This window comes from Typha latifolia, chromosome 4, assembly GCF_019914945.1.
Source record: "Typha latifolia isolate L0001 chromosome 4, TyphaL0001v2, whole genome shotgun sequence".
Taxonomy (NCBI): Eukaryota; Viridiplantae; Streptophyta; class Magnoliopsida; order Poales; family Typhaceae; genus Typha; species Typha latifolia.
The window spans coordinates 17,820,239-17,838,066 of NC_133089.1; the positions used below are offsets into that span (position 1 = coordinate 17,820,239).

At 38.6% G+C, this 17,828-nt stretch overlaps 3 protein-coding genes across 3 annotated transcripts; 1 reads left to right on the top strand and 2 right to left on the bottom strand.

The window, feature by feature from the left end:
- The first annotated feature begins 92 nt into the window (after positions 1–92).
- On the top strand, positions 93–7,959 carry LOC140785600 (protein EMSY-LIKE 3-like). The gene is made up of 8 exons (XM_073133511.1): positions 93–353; positions 1,636–1,838; positions 2,041–2,150; positions 2,247–2,439; positions 6,640–6,870; positions 7,223–7,288; positions 7,386–7,443; positions 7,522–7,959. The coding sequence occupies exons 1-8, from the start codon at positions 326–328 to the stop codon at positions 7,701–7,703; spliced, it is 1,071 nt and encodes a 356-aa protein (XP_072989612.1). The 5' UTR covers positions 93–325; the 3' UTR covers positions 7,704–7,959.
- A 524-nt stretch (positions 7,960–8,483) lies between these two features.
- LOC140787795 (cation/calcium exchanger 1-like) lies at positions 8,484–10,382 on the bottom strand. The gene has a single exon (XM_073136898.1). The coding sequence runs from the start codon at positions 10,226–10,228 to the stop codon at positions 8,552–8,554; it is 1,677 nt and encodes a 558-aa protein (XP_072992999.1). The 5' UTR covers positions 10,229–10,382; the 3' UTR covers positions 8,484–8,551.
- Positions 10,383–15,993: 5,611 nt separating this feature from the next.
- LOC140787796 (phosphoserine aminotransferase 2, chloroplastic-like) lies at positions 15,994–17,610 on the bottom strand. The gene has a single exon (XM_073136899.1). It carries the CDS (start codon positions 17,546–17,548, stop codon positions 16,247–16,249), a length of 1,302 nt encoding a protein of 433 aa, XP_072993000.1. The 5' UTR covers positions 17,549–17,610; the 3' UTR covers positions 15,994–16,246.
- Positions 17,611–17,828: the final 218 nt, after the last annotated feature.

Consider the following 17,828-nt stretch of genomic DNA (forward strand, 5'->3'; position numbering starts at 1 on the left):
ACCACCCAGTGTTATAAACCAACTGCTGTAAATGTAATGTAATAATCCCGAGTGACGAATGATTTAATAGTGGACAACGTACGTGCACTTGTATTATTGGATGCACGTCAAGCTTGGCCTGAACCTTTATCAGAAAAGAGATGCTTCTCAAGTGCCGCCCGCGGCCTTTCGTTTCCACTTCTCTTCTTCTCCCGCGGTTTAGGGTTTTAGATTCCGGTTATTCAAATCCCTGCGATAGCCCGTAGCTGCTTCCGGCATTATTATCCTGTGTCTTTTCTTCGATTTTGATCGGTTTTTAGGATATTCTCGCCGTCTCTTTGCATCGATGGAGTTCTTGAAGAGCGATAGCAGCGGTATCCTCTATCCCACCTTCTCGAAGATTTTCCAATTATTCTCTATTTTGTATTACTATTTTTATCTATTGCTGTTCGTTTTTGGTACATTTCCGATTCTTGAGTTCTTTCAAGTGTTTGCGGATGTTTCTTGGTTTTTGTGTGTATGTTATTGACTTATTTCTGTGGAATACTATGTTCGGAGACTTTCATTGTTAGTTTCTGATGATGAATGCTCTATTAGCCATCCAGTGCTGCAGAGCTGTCTTAATGTATAATGATCATCTGATGCACAGTAGGAGATGATGTTTAATTCGGGGAGCATCAGTTCAGAAACCGAAAAAAGGCTATAATTGAAACGGCGATTGGAAAATGCATGCACTTGATAAAAAACAAACGCCAAGTAACTTATTAAGATCTTAAACCGTGAAGGAAAGGTCAAATCAGGTTGAAACTTTAGATCGGTCTCAGTATGTTTCTAACACTGTGATGTTTCTTTAATTTGAGAAAACCTGTAGGTAATGTGATTGATCATGACTAGCATCTCGGTTTAGGGATGTAACCAAGGATGGATGGTGGGGGAGAAGGATGCTTTCTGGCGATATGACAGCAGCTTCGGGGAGAAGAGAGGAAGGAGGTGAGGCAGAAGAGGGAAACTAAAGAGAGGAAAAAGGGAAGCATGTGGGCTGTTGGTGAGCTGAAATAGGGGTGGGGTGGGGTGTGTGTGTGGGGGGGAGACAGCGGGCTTCCATTGCTTTGCTTCCCTATTTTACAGAGGAAACCCCCATCTCTAACCAAGTCAGTCTAAATCCTAATTTATGGCTGCTGGTTATGTCCTAATTAAGTTGGCTTTCCATAGGTTAACTTAAATTGACGTTAGTTGAGCCCAAACAACTTCAAGCAGGTTTAATTGAACAACGATGCTCACATCATAATGGCAGTAGAAATGTTGGATTCCTAATTGATTTCCTTTCCAGGTTCCACTTTGACATGTAGATTGATTAACAGATTTCCTGCAAATCGGTATGCCTTTACATTTTCTAAGCTAACAACCCTTTTCAAATTTTAAGAATCATTTTATGGTTGATTTAATTGATTTTGAGTTTTGACACTGAAATCAAGCTATGATTTCTTCGCTTTGAATAAGAACCTACTTAAGGAATGACTCTGTTGCACCCAGATATTCTAATTTCAACTGACATTTTCCAACAGACCATCACATTACTTAAAATATATGTTATCTTTCTTTCTTTTCTGATCATCAGAATTCACCAGGATAACCTTGCTTGCATCTTTTCAATAGGAACTGATGATGATATACCAACTCATAGCATCCTTCGGGTTTCAAGAAGTGTCCATAATTCTGGAGCTGTGAAGATTGCTTCACTTCCAGTATCTCAAGGAACAGATATAGTAGATAGGAACTTTCAGATTCACTTCTTGGAGTTAGAAGCATATATTGGTGTTTTGAGAGCCTTCAATGCTCAATCTAATGTTCTTTCATGGGTATCTGTCACAGCTTATTTTCTTCCTTTTTCCGTCTTTATTATGAATGTGTTGATAATTTGATATTAATTAGCATAATTTTATTTTTCTCTGAAGGCATCTTTAGTTTCTATGGCATGACTAATGTCCAACATATTTGTAAAAAAAAATGATTTTCTATGCTGTTCTTTTTTCACTTGCCTATCCCCTATCTTTCTTATAGGGGAAGTTAGGACTTATGTCTGACTTGAGGAAGGAACTTAGGGTTTCTGATCTTGAGCATAGAGAAATTCTTGCAAAAATCAGTTCAGATGAATCGACCAAGGCTCTAAGGTTCATCTGTATGCTCACAACAGTAGATATTTGCTTATCTGATCTGTGAAATATTTGTCGAGAAGGCTTGTTTATATTTTCATTAATGTTAAGCAGGGAACGGCCTATGAGCACTGATGAGCAGATGAAACTTATGGATTCTGGTTTTGATCAGAATGGAATGTTATCCCATAAAAGGTTGAGATCTGGGCAAGTGACTGTTACAATGTCTCCAAGCTACTCAGCATTGTCTCCAAAATACCCAGCTTGTGCTCAATATTCGCCAACTGCTGTTCCATCTTCATTTGCAGTAAGTAATGGTGCTTGCATTTGAATGTGGAAATCATTTTAGCTCGACAATTATCTTTTCTTTATATCTTTTCAATATTTTCCCTATATGTGTTGTTAGTGTACACAGGAATTTTGCACAGGCATAGTTAAATTGCTTAGAAAGAGTTAACAGGGTATGGTCATTTATATGCAGAGCAAATACCGTTCATTTAGGATCCTATGGATCGATTAAAAGATAAAATGGGAAGTCCCCTTCTAGACTTAGGGAAGTTTTATGGAAATAGTTTGATTGATGATTGCTGAGTGTTCTAGCACAACCTCCATAGATTACGGGAAAGCAACTGAATTTATAGATTTGTTGGGGATCAAGAATCTACTAGTGGAGATAATTAATAAATTTGTCTTGTGATTATTTTATTTTCTATTTTGTTTATTTGGTGCATTATCATATTCTTATCTGGAAGCTGAGTTGCCTTCTCATCTGATAAATTCTATGATTTGTTTGCATATTGTAGTCAGAGTCTCTTTTTTTACTGTACTTCTCAGACTATGTTGGTTTTCATCTTTTGGGTTTCCTATTAGGAAACTGCTTTTCCCATATTCTATTTATTTAGTTAAGTGCTTGCATAAATGGTTACTCATATATTTGTTTTAAACACCTTTTATCTCTCTCTTTTCGTTGATGTTTCTGCTGCAAGATGCCTTGCTCATCTAACATCCTACAAGGCTATAACTTATTGTTATTCAATCACTAGCTCTTTCCTTTGGAAGTGGATGCAGTTTCTTAGAGTTATTAAATAATATTTTATTGGCTCTCCATTTATGACTCATTGGCAAGAATTGTTGATGTTCCATATATTAAAATGTGGCACTATGTTTAAGCTTGCATGACCATGTATCCACATTACATATAAGATATGCTAAACTACCTTTAGTGCCCTACCCCCAAATAGGTTCACATATGTTGAAAAGTCATAAATTATCCAAGGTAGTGCAGCATGCATTTAATTCGTTTGTTTTTTTAGGGCATCATACATCCACACCTATGTTAAAGAAATGATTAAGATGATAGAAATCTATTCGATAAGTTTTAGATAGAGTTTGTTGAAAAAGTGTAAGATTTACTGGTCTAAAATCACTCAAATTTGATTGAGCTATTGTTAGTGGTTACATGGTTGAAGATGATTAGTGTAGTAACTGGTTTAAAAAAAGGCTTCTACAGCTTCTGATATTTCTAAATGCAGTTGTTAGGCATAAGTGTCAAGATAGAACATCCTATTTGAAAACACTAAACATAGAATTAAAAATTTTATGTGAAACAATATGGCTAGGGAAACATTTATACAAGTTCTTTTTTTTTTCATTTGATTCATCTTCCTAAATGTTGGCTGTGCACCACTGAGGAGGACGACCAACCTCTCAAAGGCCTCCATGAGGTTGCCATCGAGAAGCTCCTTTTGTCGTGCAAGAATGCCACCTATCAACTAAAATTTTGTGCACAACTGAATAAAATACTGATTTCTCATTTTCCCTTTTGCCTTTATGTATGTATATGTTTGCTTTCACCTTTTCTATTATTGTATCCCACATCTCATAAATCAAGTGAAAGCAGAGTTTATCGATGTCAGCAATCCTTGGCATATTGTAAATGGGCTTGGTGAATGAGAGTATAAAATCAATTTTGCCCCACCATATGTCATCAAGGACCTTCTCCTTCATGAATTGCGCTTTTTGGTGTCATCTTCTCTATAGAAATTTTATTTGTCACTAATAACTATGGATAGAAGTTTCTGTTTGATGGGTTTAAATCTTCTAAACATCATAATGACTGACGCAAATCGTGTTTCTACAATTGCAAGCATCTTCAAATTCACAAACTTATTAAAAATAGCAAGCCACATAGAGTGTTGTATGATGGTCTTTATATACATAGCATCTCCTATTACAATAGATATTCAATTGTGCTTATTAAAAACTATCTCATTTACATTAGATTTTTTTGCTGCACATATATGTTTTAAAGGAAGATTGAGAGTATGCGCAACATATGATGTCTAAGTTTCTAACAAATATGATTGTATTTACTCTCAACAATCATTTCTGCAGACTTACACACATAGGCGTTATCAGTATCACTTGCGCAACATATTGTGACCCAATATCTTCAATTACATTAATGATCAATTTTGATATAAAGGATTTATCTTTAGATTCCTCTTCATAGTTAATTGCTCTAAAAAACATAGGACCATTTTTAACGATAGCCAAAAATTAAGAGGCCTCTTTGTATCTATCCAACTACCATAGACAATGGCAACATACTTTTCCATCCAAGTACTTTCAATATTTGCCCTCTCTTGTAGGAGTAATATTTCTCAATAAATTATATCCAATAAGAAAAAAAAATAGATATATGATTATTAGCTGTAAACTGATATGACTTTACGTAATATGAATTTCTAACAAGTAAAATATAACCACCTAAATAAAACATTCTAGCAATTTCACAATTTAATTGATTGCAAATTGCTAAGTTGAAAGATTTCTCTAGAGACATGTCTAGTCTTCTTCTTTCTAGGTTCAAAAATCTTTCCCAAAGAGAATAAGGGTGGTCAAGTTGATAATGGTAAGGGTACAGGTCTAGCCATAGAATTTTTTTTATTCTCAACTCGTCCTCTTCCACAACTCGTTTCATCTCATTAAGATACTACTGACTATTAACCTTAGGGCAAGATTTGATTCAACACCGTGGTTTCTCAACAAATGTGTCTTAAAATAAGAACCATTACATATTTGCATACGATAGTATTAAAATATAGTATTATCTCTTTTTTCTTCCATCTTTTCCAACTTAGTCACATACTTCCAAAGATAATAATAATCATCTACAATTTTGTTGGTGGAACTCATACTTTCAGCAGAAGCACTAGCACTAGCCATTTTCTATGATAATTGAGGTGAAAATATTTTTAATACAATAATACGAATTACAATATAATTAGGCGGTGAGGCACTGAAACAACATGCTTTAGTTAGAGAAAATATTAGTTAGCATCAATTATGATCATAGTGAGCTAATTTGGTATCCTAAATTCTTTCTAAACAATTTTAAAAAAAATCGAAGAATCCTAAATTAGTCATTTAGCAGCAATTAGGATTAGCTCATTGTGATCAAAACCCCAAAATTTAAAAACGAAATCAAGACCCCAGATTCTAATATCATAGACGGAGAGAGCTTTGTTGCCATGTGTGAGAGAGAGATAAAGTAGGGTAACTCAGTTGCCGTAGGGAGTTGTCGTCGAGCGGGAGAGTCGTTGTCGAGGGAGCCGCCGTCCGGTGAGGGAATTGGGAACCTTTCATTGCCGGTGCATGAGGGAAGAGGAAGGCCTTCATCATTGGCACGCGAGGGAGGAAGGAATGCTTTTCGTCGCTGGCGCGCGAGGGAGGGAGAAGGCTTTTTGTCGCCAGCATGTAGAAGGAAGGGAGATCGTCGTTGCTTCATGTGGGAGGGAAGGGAGACCATCGCTGCCTCGTGTGGGAGGAGGAAGCCTTTCATTGCTAGTGTGGTGCGTGAGGGAGGGGGAGGCCTTCGTTGCCAACGTGCGGGAGGGAGGATAGGAGAACATCATCGGCTAGGTCACAAGAGGGAGACGAACAAGAGAGCGCAATGAATGGGTTAGGTTTCGATATTATTAGTTAAATGTTAACGAGTCGGTTAGCAGATTAATAAGTTTCGAAACAGTTTTAATTGCAGACTCAATCTGTTTAACCTAAATAACTCATTGTTGTATCCTTGCCATATCCGATCGTAGTCTCACTATATTGGATAATTTACGTATCAGAGCCATATCGGTATCCAATACGAATCCAATACCTGTACGGAGGGCCTAAGTGAAGTATCCATGCTTCATAGGGCATACGTTACGGCTCGACTGGGAGGCCGATGTTTCGTCGCATGTCACATTAGTACAGTGCTCATCACTTTACCGATTTCATGCGATAGGATAAGTTGGTCACATGGGTTGGGTTCGGTCACAGTGTGGTCGACTGGCTACACGCCTATTCTTTTTTTAAATTTTTAAGCGTGTTATATTACAACTTTGGATAATTGACTATATTTGTGCACACTGTCTTTTCCTTCTGGAGCTGCTTGGTAAATTTACTCATAATTTGGAGTTTAAATATGTCTATATCTTAATGATTCCACATTCTTTATCAGGCACATGTTAGAGATGATCAGCAGGGTGGCAGCAAATTGTCCTCTCAAATGAATATCAGACAGGTCCTGATACCTGTTCAGCAAAATAGGCAGGCCCCAAATACATGCAAAGTTGGACGTTTGCTTGTTAGGCCGAGTACAAAGAAGGCTTTCTTGCCTTCTGGAGCTGAAAATTTGAAACATGAATCTGGCACAATTGAGATCCGAGCAACCAGCAAGCTAATAGATGAGGTGAGTGTGTAGCACTATTAGGAAGATATTTGGTGGTATCTCATTAGATACTCTGATGCTTGTTAACACTATTGTACCCAGTGCACATGCTCTTTTCACAATGTAATGATGATAAAGTTAGTAAAGAGGCAATTCTATCTTGGATTTGCGATTATCAAGTAGTAGTTGCAATCTGAGTGGAACTGTGTTTATAGTAGTTGCAATCTGAGTGAAACTGTGTTTAAGTAAGTGTGCTGGTTATAGTCCATCTTTCTATCCTAGAATGTAGATCCATGATGTAATGGAAGCTTTACCAGCATTTGGTTGTTCCTCTTATCCTAACTGTTTTTCTGCTATCACCTTTACGTTACAGGTTGAGAGATATTGTGGAGAGAAACCAGATGCGGCTCATTTAGAGAAGGCAAAGTTAGTACTCAGAGTGAGTCGACAAATCTATTTCCACTTTCCACTTAGTTCCAAACATTATCTTTGAGTGAGTAGATTGTAATCAAATTTATTATCTTAAATTGGACTAGGATCATGAGAAAGCCCTTTTGGATGCGATTGCAAAACTTGCTGATTTATCTGATGGCGGTGAGTCAGTTATTTTTGTGGTCTCTTTTGTTTCTATGGTTGCCTAGAGATTTACTGGTGTAAGCTTTTGAACGCCAGATGCCTCACCTGATCAACGCCTGCATTGCTACTCTATGATAGACCCACAAAGAGACAGAAGTGGATATCGTAATGTTGTTTATGATAAGCTTGCTAAGACTGGGAACTATTACAAGGAAGGCTATGACAAAGAATGTGCAGCAAGAGCGGGGAATCCTTGCACTTATCTGCAAGATAAATGAGTTTAAACTGAGGCTACTACTGTGTCATACCATGCAAAGCCGATCTAACAAAGTACCGACCTCCTACTGGTAGTTTTTGGGTGTAAATAATGCCAGATTGACGGGGGATGCATCATTTTGAAACATAACTCATTAACCTGCTCTCAGTAAATAGATTTAGAGGATAGTATGGCACTTCCCTCATGCTAACATCATTTGTATATCATCGGGTTATGGGTTTTGTGCACCGTCTCTTGTGCGGTTTTGCATCCACCAATCTGGTTGCTTCTCCTCGTCTGTCTTAGGTTTCAGTTACATTTTTCTTCTCCTTGGGCACTATATTCTCGGTTGAATTTTGTAGCTCCATCTGTGGGGAGCTTGAATCGCCGTATATATATATATATATATATATATATATATATATATATAGTATTGATCATATATTCTCAATGCTTGGGCAACTAAATTTTCACCTTTAGAAAACCTTTCTTTGTGCACTCCTTTTCCTTGCGTGATGTCGACCATACAGAAATCACGATATTTGGGACAACAACAAAAGGGCTGGATGGTTTGGTCCGCGATTTCTCAATCATTTTCGTGTACTCGTGTACGTTATTGCCAAGTTATTGATAAACTATCTACTGTATATATCATTTTTCATATACTTGGTTAAATCAGACGAATCGAATGAACGAACATCTTTCTATGATATCTTCATTTTGTGACGCAGATGAGCTCGAACCGGTTTCGAGCTCTGTTCGTATTATAGTCTAGTCTATACTAGGATACGGTGGACCGAGAGAAGTAAGTAAAATTATCTGTGGGATCAAGAAGTAGCGAGGGTTAAAACTCAAAACACCAAAACTTGTTCAATCTTGCCCATGATCTAAAAATAAGCTCCGCGACAGTCCCAAGGACAGAAAGCATAGGTAGATAGCCAACAACCCGATTCCCAATGCCCTGTCAAGCTTCACGTCTTTCTTGAGGAGGAGGATGAGCAGAGCCCACAGTAGTCCACCAATCATAAAACACAATGTCTCAAAGAGTGCTGGGCCCACAGGGATCACAAAGCGGGCAGGATGAACAGCCCAAGCTGACATCACTAGTGATATCCCAAGCCCAGCCAGTGTGTTAAAGATTGGCCCAGCATAACACCCAGAGATGGCAACCTGGGCCCCACACTTTCCTCCACTTCTGGCCATCGCCACATTTGCTATGAGGTCCCCCATGGAGTTCCCCCATGCCAGCACTGTCACCGCTACAATTGCAGGGCTTACGCCAAGGATGAAACCCAAAGATACCAACAGCCTGACCAGCTCCTCAGCTATGATGTACGTCCACAGCACGCTCATAAGAAATCCTCCTGCTAGCCATGGGAACAAGGCTTTCTTTGGTGGCCCGGCCTCATTCGTGGTGTAGAGAGCTACGAGCCCAAACACTAAGCCCACAAGACCTGCACACAGATAGATGGTTAGCCCTTCTTCGGTGCCCACGCTTACGCTCCTGTACAGTGTGGCCACTAGAAGTGGTGCAAATGTGGCCGAAGCCACTGCATATGGCCGGCACCACCTCTCCGCCGACATGTCCGGTATCGTTAGCCTCCTCGGTAGGTCGAGCGGCATGTGGATGAGATACACGAACCATCCTATGTAGCAACTTGCCATCTCTTTGAACTTGGAGAACCTCGAAGAACTATCTCCTTGTTGTCTCTCTTTAGAGGAGGACTCTTTGATGTTTGACGTTGGCTCGTCAACCTCCTTGCTATCGATGGTAGGCACGACGGCAGTATCGTTCTGAGTGGTTGACACCATGGAGACATAGACAAAGTAGAGGGAAGTGAAGGCCAATGCTCCCCATATGTTGATCCAGCCAACAACAAGTATGGCGAGGAGAGATGACAGAACGGCGAGGAAGAAGCAGACATCACGCACAAAGCACGATCGGTCAATGCACGCCGCTGTCGGAGCTGATCCAGATCTGGCAGCACATAGGTTGACGACGCTGACCACGACACACGACACAAAAAATGCACCACCAAGAACACTATTTAGGCCCACCTCTCCCGACCCCGACCGGAACGAGACTATGCTCGCAAGCACGTCAGCCGAACCATTTCCTAAGGACAAGAGTGTAACACCAGCAATGGCTGGTGAGAGCCTCAGTTCCCTTGAGAGGCTCTCCACAGAAGAACAGAAGTAGTGAGAAGCAGTGTCGCCTAAGAGATAGAACAAAACTAGGAGCCAGAGTGCTCCGAGTGCATAGCCGATTGCCGAGTATCTCCCACAGATGCAGTAGAAAATGAAGAGGTAGTTAACATAGCCTTGGGGCACACATGGGATGAGGGTCTTGATGTGCAGGCATTTGGAATGGTGGCCATTAAGCTTTGGTAAACCAATGCTGCAGCCATCTGTCTTTGGTGGAGCATTAAGGGTTGGAATGTCAAAAGAAGGTGGAGATCTTACGTGGGTTGTGAGGAAGAAGCATAGTAGTAGAAGGAATGCTGTGCTTACCAAGGCCTTCAACTTGTCGGACAACCCAGAAGCCATATACACAACAAATCAATAAAATTAAGGAGTAGAGGAAGAGTCTAGTCTGTTTTGGAGCAGGCTACTCTGCTATAAATTCAAAGGAATAATGGACAAAAAGGGAGTTTAATGTAAGTGAAAGGGAAGACGAGGAGAGGTAATATATGTGGGTGGGGGTGTGGGTGGGGAAGAGAGAGAGAGAGAGAGAGAGAGAGAGACGGGGGGGATGAAGGATGGTGGTAGAAATTCGATGAACTTTTTTTATAATAAAACTAAGGTTTTATGCTTTACAGGGATACGAGCCACTGATAATGGGATCTTGTGAATAGTCACTATAAAAGAGTATCAACTTATTATTTTTTCTCATTTGCAGCCTTTATTTATAATTGAAGAACTAGATATGATACGAAGATACTCAGATGACGAAATTATGCAAACCTTGAATGGATTTTGTACCCACTACCTGGATGACGTGCAGAATCACAAGCAACTAATTCAGGTACAGGAATGTTATGCCCATAAACTGTTAACAGAAAGGTAAACATAATATCTGTGACTTTGATGTAAAACAGAGAGGTTATAATAGGCTAAGATGGGAGGGAGGTGGCCATGCCTCACAAAATCATCAAGTATTTCTAGACAAATTAATGCTAAGTAGAGAGTGGAAATTTTGTGCAAAGAAAAGTGTTATTAACACCGTCCAGTGATAAAGAGTTGGAGCTGAAATGAAAAAACGGACAGAGGAGTTGGACACCCCGAAAAGAGAGGGAAAAAAAAAGAGATTTGCATATGATCCATTAGGAAGATGGATGGAAACTTCCTTTGGACACAACACTCTGTTAAGAAAGAAGAAGATATTCTTCTATCTTCCCTAGGTATCATATATTTGCTTATATTGGTAAAGACAACAACAACTCCTGTTAGCAGCTAGTGAGTAAAATTTTGACATAATGTGATGTACAGCTAGATTGTTTCCTTACATGGTCTGGTGTGGTAAGGGTTGCCCATTTCATAGAGCATTGTGGTCAGGAAACAATTGAGGCGATATTAATTTATAATGCTTTGTTCTTCTGGTGGCGTCTTGTCTTTGTTGCTGCCGTTAACGACACCAGCACCGCCTTGAGTGCACAAAAACTGAGATCTTCGCATACCTCAGGAGTCAGGATACCAGTCTCCAGCTTACATTTATGTGACACCCCCTAATTATGTGACTACGATTCATCAGATGATTTGATACACAAAAATGTGTTCAGCCCAAAAAAGAATGGCTAGTAAATCTAATGACTGTACACAATGAGTGAAAGATTCCATTAAACAGATGAACAGCATTAATTTCCTTTAACAGCAACATAAAAACTACAGGAGAATCTGTAATTTCTCTAGAAAATTTATCTATACTCTCTATTCTACCATTAATAATGCACTATGCAATCTTATCCATTATGAGCATCGGTTCCCTAGTCAGGGAAAAGCCAAGTGATTGCTTGGCAAAGCATGCAGCCCATGAGTACTCTGAAACTTACAGAAGACGACAGGGAATTGAAAAAAATGGCCTGACCAGCTGTACCATTTGTGAGGCAATGATTTTCACAACAGGATGGGATTCTGTATGTAACATTTTCAGCCTCTCCAAACTAGGTTCCCCAAACCACTCATCGTCAATCCTTCACAAAAGGATTACCAAAAGCGTTGCCAACTAAACTAATACCTTATAAGTTATCACAGTTATTCATGTTCATTCAGAATAATCCTACATCAAGGTGACCCAAAGAGAAGTACAAATGCCTGAGAAGATGTTACTAGGTAAGTAGCAGGAGCAAGCGAATGATGCGTCATGTCAACTGTTGGTATGCACTTGTTAGGACTTACCATGCAACATAATTATTCAACAGTCGACAATGGTTTGTTTGTGGGTTATGTCATTCTATTTTATCATGGTTTAGGTACTAAATTATTCAACATCTTCATGAATTTGTTACTTGAAGGGCAATAAAAGAAGAATAAGTGTTTCAATATTTTGCATCTTTGCATGTACAAAGAACACATCATGCATACAATGGATATAACTTCACAACTGTATATATATTAATTAATATTTGTACGACAAACTTTAATATCAATGTTCTATTCATTCAAAAGACTTTTCAAAACACAGATACAACAAAAGGAGGATTTCCTGAATTCTAATTGGATGACCCTGTCAAATTACCTCACAATAACTCTATCATTGGCAGAGCTAGGTTTTTTATCACAAAGAAGCACATGGAAATACATAAAACCTGGGAAAATATGCTTACCAAAAATTAATTGCAGAAAAGATATACACAGAGTATGCTTAGTTTATATTTAACATTATATTTATACCACAATGCTAAAGAAAAGATAAACTAAGGATAAATTTTGCTATATTTTTCAATTGAAGCATAATAACATACTAACACTATATGCTAGCAAGAAAGCAAATATTTCGTCTCTGTTGGGTTTGGAAATCCAAAATCTTTAAATATAGTACAAGCCAACCATCATATAACTTAGAAGAGAGTTAAATCTCTATAGAGGATAGCCTAATTTTTCTAGGGGGCCACCACATGATTACCTAAGGGTACTAAATAAAAGTTTCAAATTTTTGGAGAGTAATCACATGCAAGAGCAGAGCAAGGAGGGGTCACACCGGTGAACTGACCACCAAAGTTGATTCGGTTTTGTTATCGGAATTATAATACAATTGACCTGATAAAAACTAACCGACCTAATAATTCAAGGTGAACTGTGCAATTCGGATTGGTTTTTGCTAACCGACTTAGTAGCTCATTTTTCTAAAATTATCTAGTTGTCCTTAATATTCATTTTTTTTATTTACCTTAGGGGTAATTTAGTCCTAAAATTTAAATTATTTATTTTGAAAATTAGAAGTGTAACTAAGAAATGATTTGACATACTTAAGCCTAAATATTAGTTTAAAATTGGCTAAACAATATAAATAATTAAAATGGCTAAATAATAAAAGGAATACAATTTTATTATTTTTATAAATAATTTTTCAGCTTTTAGAAAATTTAGAATTATAGATATATTATTTAAATATGTAAAATATTTAAATAAACCAGCAGTCCAAAAATATTTTAGAAGCATAGAGAATCAAATGATAATGCAATGATTTCAGTTTCAGAAAATAAAATCTCACCGAGGAAATCTATAACTTTTAGTAAATTTAAGGAAAATAGTATTATATTACTACTTTTTATTATGGATAGATGTAATACTTAGTTTCACAGGTTGATGTCCAACATGTGTCTAAATAGCCGTAGCAAATTGTTCCGCATAACATAATTTGGCTTATGACCTATTACCCCATTTTTGGATTCGGTTGGCTTATGTTGACAGTCAACTAATGAAATAGCATAAAATTCTAACTAGTTGCATCTGCTCAAGAACCTAAACCAGCTTTATAGGGTCTTTTCTCCTCTCCTTCAAACTCATCCCTCCTATCCTAGGATACAACTATACCCACAATAGTTTACATTGCAAACAGTTTTAGAGTAAAAATTAGCACAATTTCTGCATATATTTACTTAAGAGAGAGAACACAACTGTAGAACCCAAGTTGTTCTTTTATCAGTCAAATTCAAAACTCATGACCTCTTAACAAACTACAACAAAATATATCCAGATATACTATAAGTAACAAAAAGGAAAACATGAAAAATCCCCCCCTTGCCCAATTCTTTGAGGTCATTCTTATTTTTTGCAACACTATGCTCTTTACAGTGAGTTCACAATTAATAAAATGCAGGTTAAAATACAAGATTTTTTCCTCCATTCAAATTCATTGCAATTAACTCATAAGCAATAGAGCATGAAATAGAAACAAGTCAAGTCAACCAAAGATAAAAATTAGCATTTCAGGTGAATACTTACATCTTGCAGGTATACAGCCTACAGTAGTTGGGTAACATCTTCGGCTTTCTCTAACCTTCACCAACCAAACAGCCTACACATGAAAAGTCATGAGTATTTTTTAGCATGGCATGTAACTTTTACAGTTCTGCTTCAAGAAAAAACAGCAATTTTAAGCCTCTACACTGATTATGAGCTACCTGAAGGCATTCCATAACTTCAGTAAAATAATGCTCCTTTCCCAATCTTAATTTTCCAAACAATGTTCTGCAATTCTGAAATCAATAACAGAGAGCAAACTTCAGAACTGGTTTTCTAATACCTGCAATAACATAAATATTGTAACTGAATTAAATTTTTAACATTCACTTAACAGGTTAAAGAGCCATTCAACTTATACACAAGCACAGAGCAAGTCTTTTAGACATGCTTCTAAATTTAACTGGACCATACATTTCTCTCCTGAAGATTGCTTTTTACAGAATGGCATAACAAATAATTGTTTCTGCATAACCTCCAGAGCAACCGGAAATCCCATGAAGATGCCCTTCTTTACCAACTTCACTCACTCACCTGCATTGCAAAATAATAAAATTCTCTCCATTTGTATCTCTGCACTCGGACAAGTACATAAGAAGAAAAGTATAACCAAACTTGTTGCTTTCAAAGTTCAAACATTCCTAATCAACAGGAAAAGGAACCACAACAAAGCAAATTGTCACAATTCAAAAGGTGCCAAATTCATTTTAAAAGTATCAACAATATAGAAGTACCAGTTAGGGACTTAGGATTGTTTGTAGTAAACCATTCGACTTCTCTATTAACATAGGATACTGCTAGGGAGAGTAATTTCAGGAAACTCTTGGTTTTCCTTTTTTTTTGCTAACTTAAGAAGTAGATTCTAAGAAAAGACATAAAACCTATATCAGCATTCTCTTTACATATTGGTTTTTATGGTCACCCCCTTTAAAAGTCAGAAAAAAAACTGCTGCAGGATAAAGGTTTTGAAGATGAAAGGATGACATTGAAAGCTATAAACTCATGCTTAGTAGCACAGAAATCTCTGATAGTTCAAAATGGCATTTTAATCATAAATGTGGAGAACATTAGAACCAAGAGAAATTTCAAACTTTCCCAACTAAAAATAGCATACTTAAGTAGAGGTCTTAATTCAAAGGAAAATATAGGAAGTGTACGCACACACATTCAAAGGTATTCACTCACTGAAGTAAATTGCAAGTTAAAGAATAAGATAAAAAGAAGAAAATTCACCCCATAAACTAGGCACCCCTAATCATCCCTCTTAAAGGCAACATGATCCAACTAATAATAAACAAACATGACAATCTTTGTCTCTGAAATAATATCACTTCTCCTTTCAGAGGGAAAAGCAAAACCCTGCTAAACATAGCTAACCTCTTCTAATTTCAATATGTGTGTGCCTATAAGGTAAAAAACAAAAAACAAAAGAACACAATACCCACATTTCGATATTGCTTAGACGGAACAAATTAACCAATATAATGAATGTTTTCTCTTCCAGATTCAATTGGAAGCAGTAAAATGCACGCCATCTAATAAAAAGATGAAACAACAGGCTGAGTTAAGGTGAACTGATACATCTTAGGAAAATTAGAGATAGCATTAAAGGGGTGATAGAAACAAAATCACTCCATATTTCTTTTAAATTCTCAAGACTAAGCGCATAGAAATCGAATATCTAGCTTTCAATATAACATCATATGGAAAGTAATGCAATCCCTACCAGTACGAATATTTCCCCTGCTCTGAATAAATAAGCAAGAAACAAGCTGAGGAGAAAAGAAATCATGACACTATTAGAACACGGTAGTATTATCCTAACCTCTAAGCGAATAAGAATTGGCATAGAAAAAGAAAGACGATCTAAGATTTTGAATTATTATTGCACTACGACATACAGAAAGGACTAATCTGCTAACAACAAAACCGACTAACCATCATGCTCTTCTTTCTTCCATTGAGAAGACGAAAGCACTTTTGAAGTCAACCCAAAACAAAAACGAAATGTTATATTTGCATCAAAACCAATCTAACACAACCATCAAAGTACCGATGGCAAAGAACTTATTGTGAAATATAGCTAAGACATATCGGGCTGGATCAAGGGTGCCTAGCTTGGAAATCCTTCATAAAACCAACCAGCTTCTCCACACCTGCCAGTGGCATTGCATTATATATCGATGCCCGAACACCACCAACAGACCTATGACCCTTAAGCTGAACCATGCCTTCCTTAGCTGCCTCCTCAATGAACTTCTTCTCCAGCTCAGTCTTCTGCAATGTGAATGGAACGTTCATCAGAGACCTAACTGATCTCTCGACTGGACACACATAGAACCCACCACTCCCATCGATGGCATCATACAGAATCCCGGCTTTCTTTGCATTCTTCTTCTCAATCTCCACCAGCCCCCCTTGCTCTAACAAATCCTCAAACACCAGAGCACAAATATAGATCGCAAAGCAAGGTGGCGTGTTATAGAGTGATGCGCTATCCGCATGAATCTTGTAGTCCAACATCATCGGCGTGATCGGCTGCGCTTTGCCGATCAAATCTTTCCGCACAATCACGATTGTGACGCCTGACGGCCCAACATTCTTCTGCGCCCCGGCGTAGATCAAGCCGAACTTGGAGACATCGACAGGCTTGGAGCAGAAGTTGGAGGACATATCAGCCACCAAGATCGCATCTTTATTCTTGGGCACAGGGTATTCCTTGAATTCTACCCCGTGGATAGTCTCGTTTGCGCAAATATGGAGGAATTTGGCATCAGGGTTTTGCGCAACGGAATCGAAGGGCGGAATCATGGTGTACTTGTCGCTTTTCCCGGAATAGACCAGGTTGGCCTTGCAGTATTTCTGGGCCTCCTTGAAGGCCTTGTCGCCCCACGAACCCGTAACGATGTAGTCGGCGGTATCGTCGGAGTTGCAGAGGTTGAGGGGGACGGCGGCGAACTGGGTAGTGGCGCCGCCTTGGAGGAAGAGGACAGCGTAATCGTCGGAGATGGACAGAAGGGTTCGGAGATCGGACTCAGCTTTCTTGATGACGTCGTCGAATTCTTTGCCGCGGTGGCTCATCTCCATGATGCTCATGCCGGAGCCGCGGTAGTTATAGAGCTCGGACTGAGCCTTGAGGAGGACGGATTCCGGCAAGGTGGCAGGGCCGGCGGCGAAGTTGAAGACACGCTCGGAGGATGAGGAAGAAGACGAGGGGAAGGGACGTGAGGAGGTTGCGGGGGTGGCGGCGCAGGAAATGGAGTTGGGAGTGGTGGTCTTCTTGGCGCCAACGGAGGAGCTGGGTTTGAGGAGGAGGGAGTTGGGGGACGTATTGGTTGCCATTGATAGTGGTGGAGAGAGAGAGAGAGCGCAGAGCACAAAAAAAGGTAGCTTTGTTACGAACATATATATAGAGAGAGGAGGGGGAGAGAGAGAGAGAGAGAGCTAAGTTTAGCTATCGCAAAGAAAATTCAAAGATTATAGGACATAGATTTGGATCTTTAAAAACAAAATCGGTGTATAAAAAATTATAAAAAAAAATCGTCTCCATAAGCAATTTAGATATAGAAATGCCCAAGTTGGACTTCCACATGCAATATTTAATGCTCATTGTTGTTCTTGTCCTACGTCCGATCGATGTATATGGATGTGATTCTGGTATTAAACAGAAGGAGCCTCTTACCTC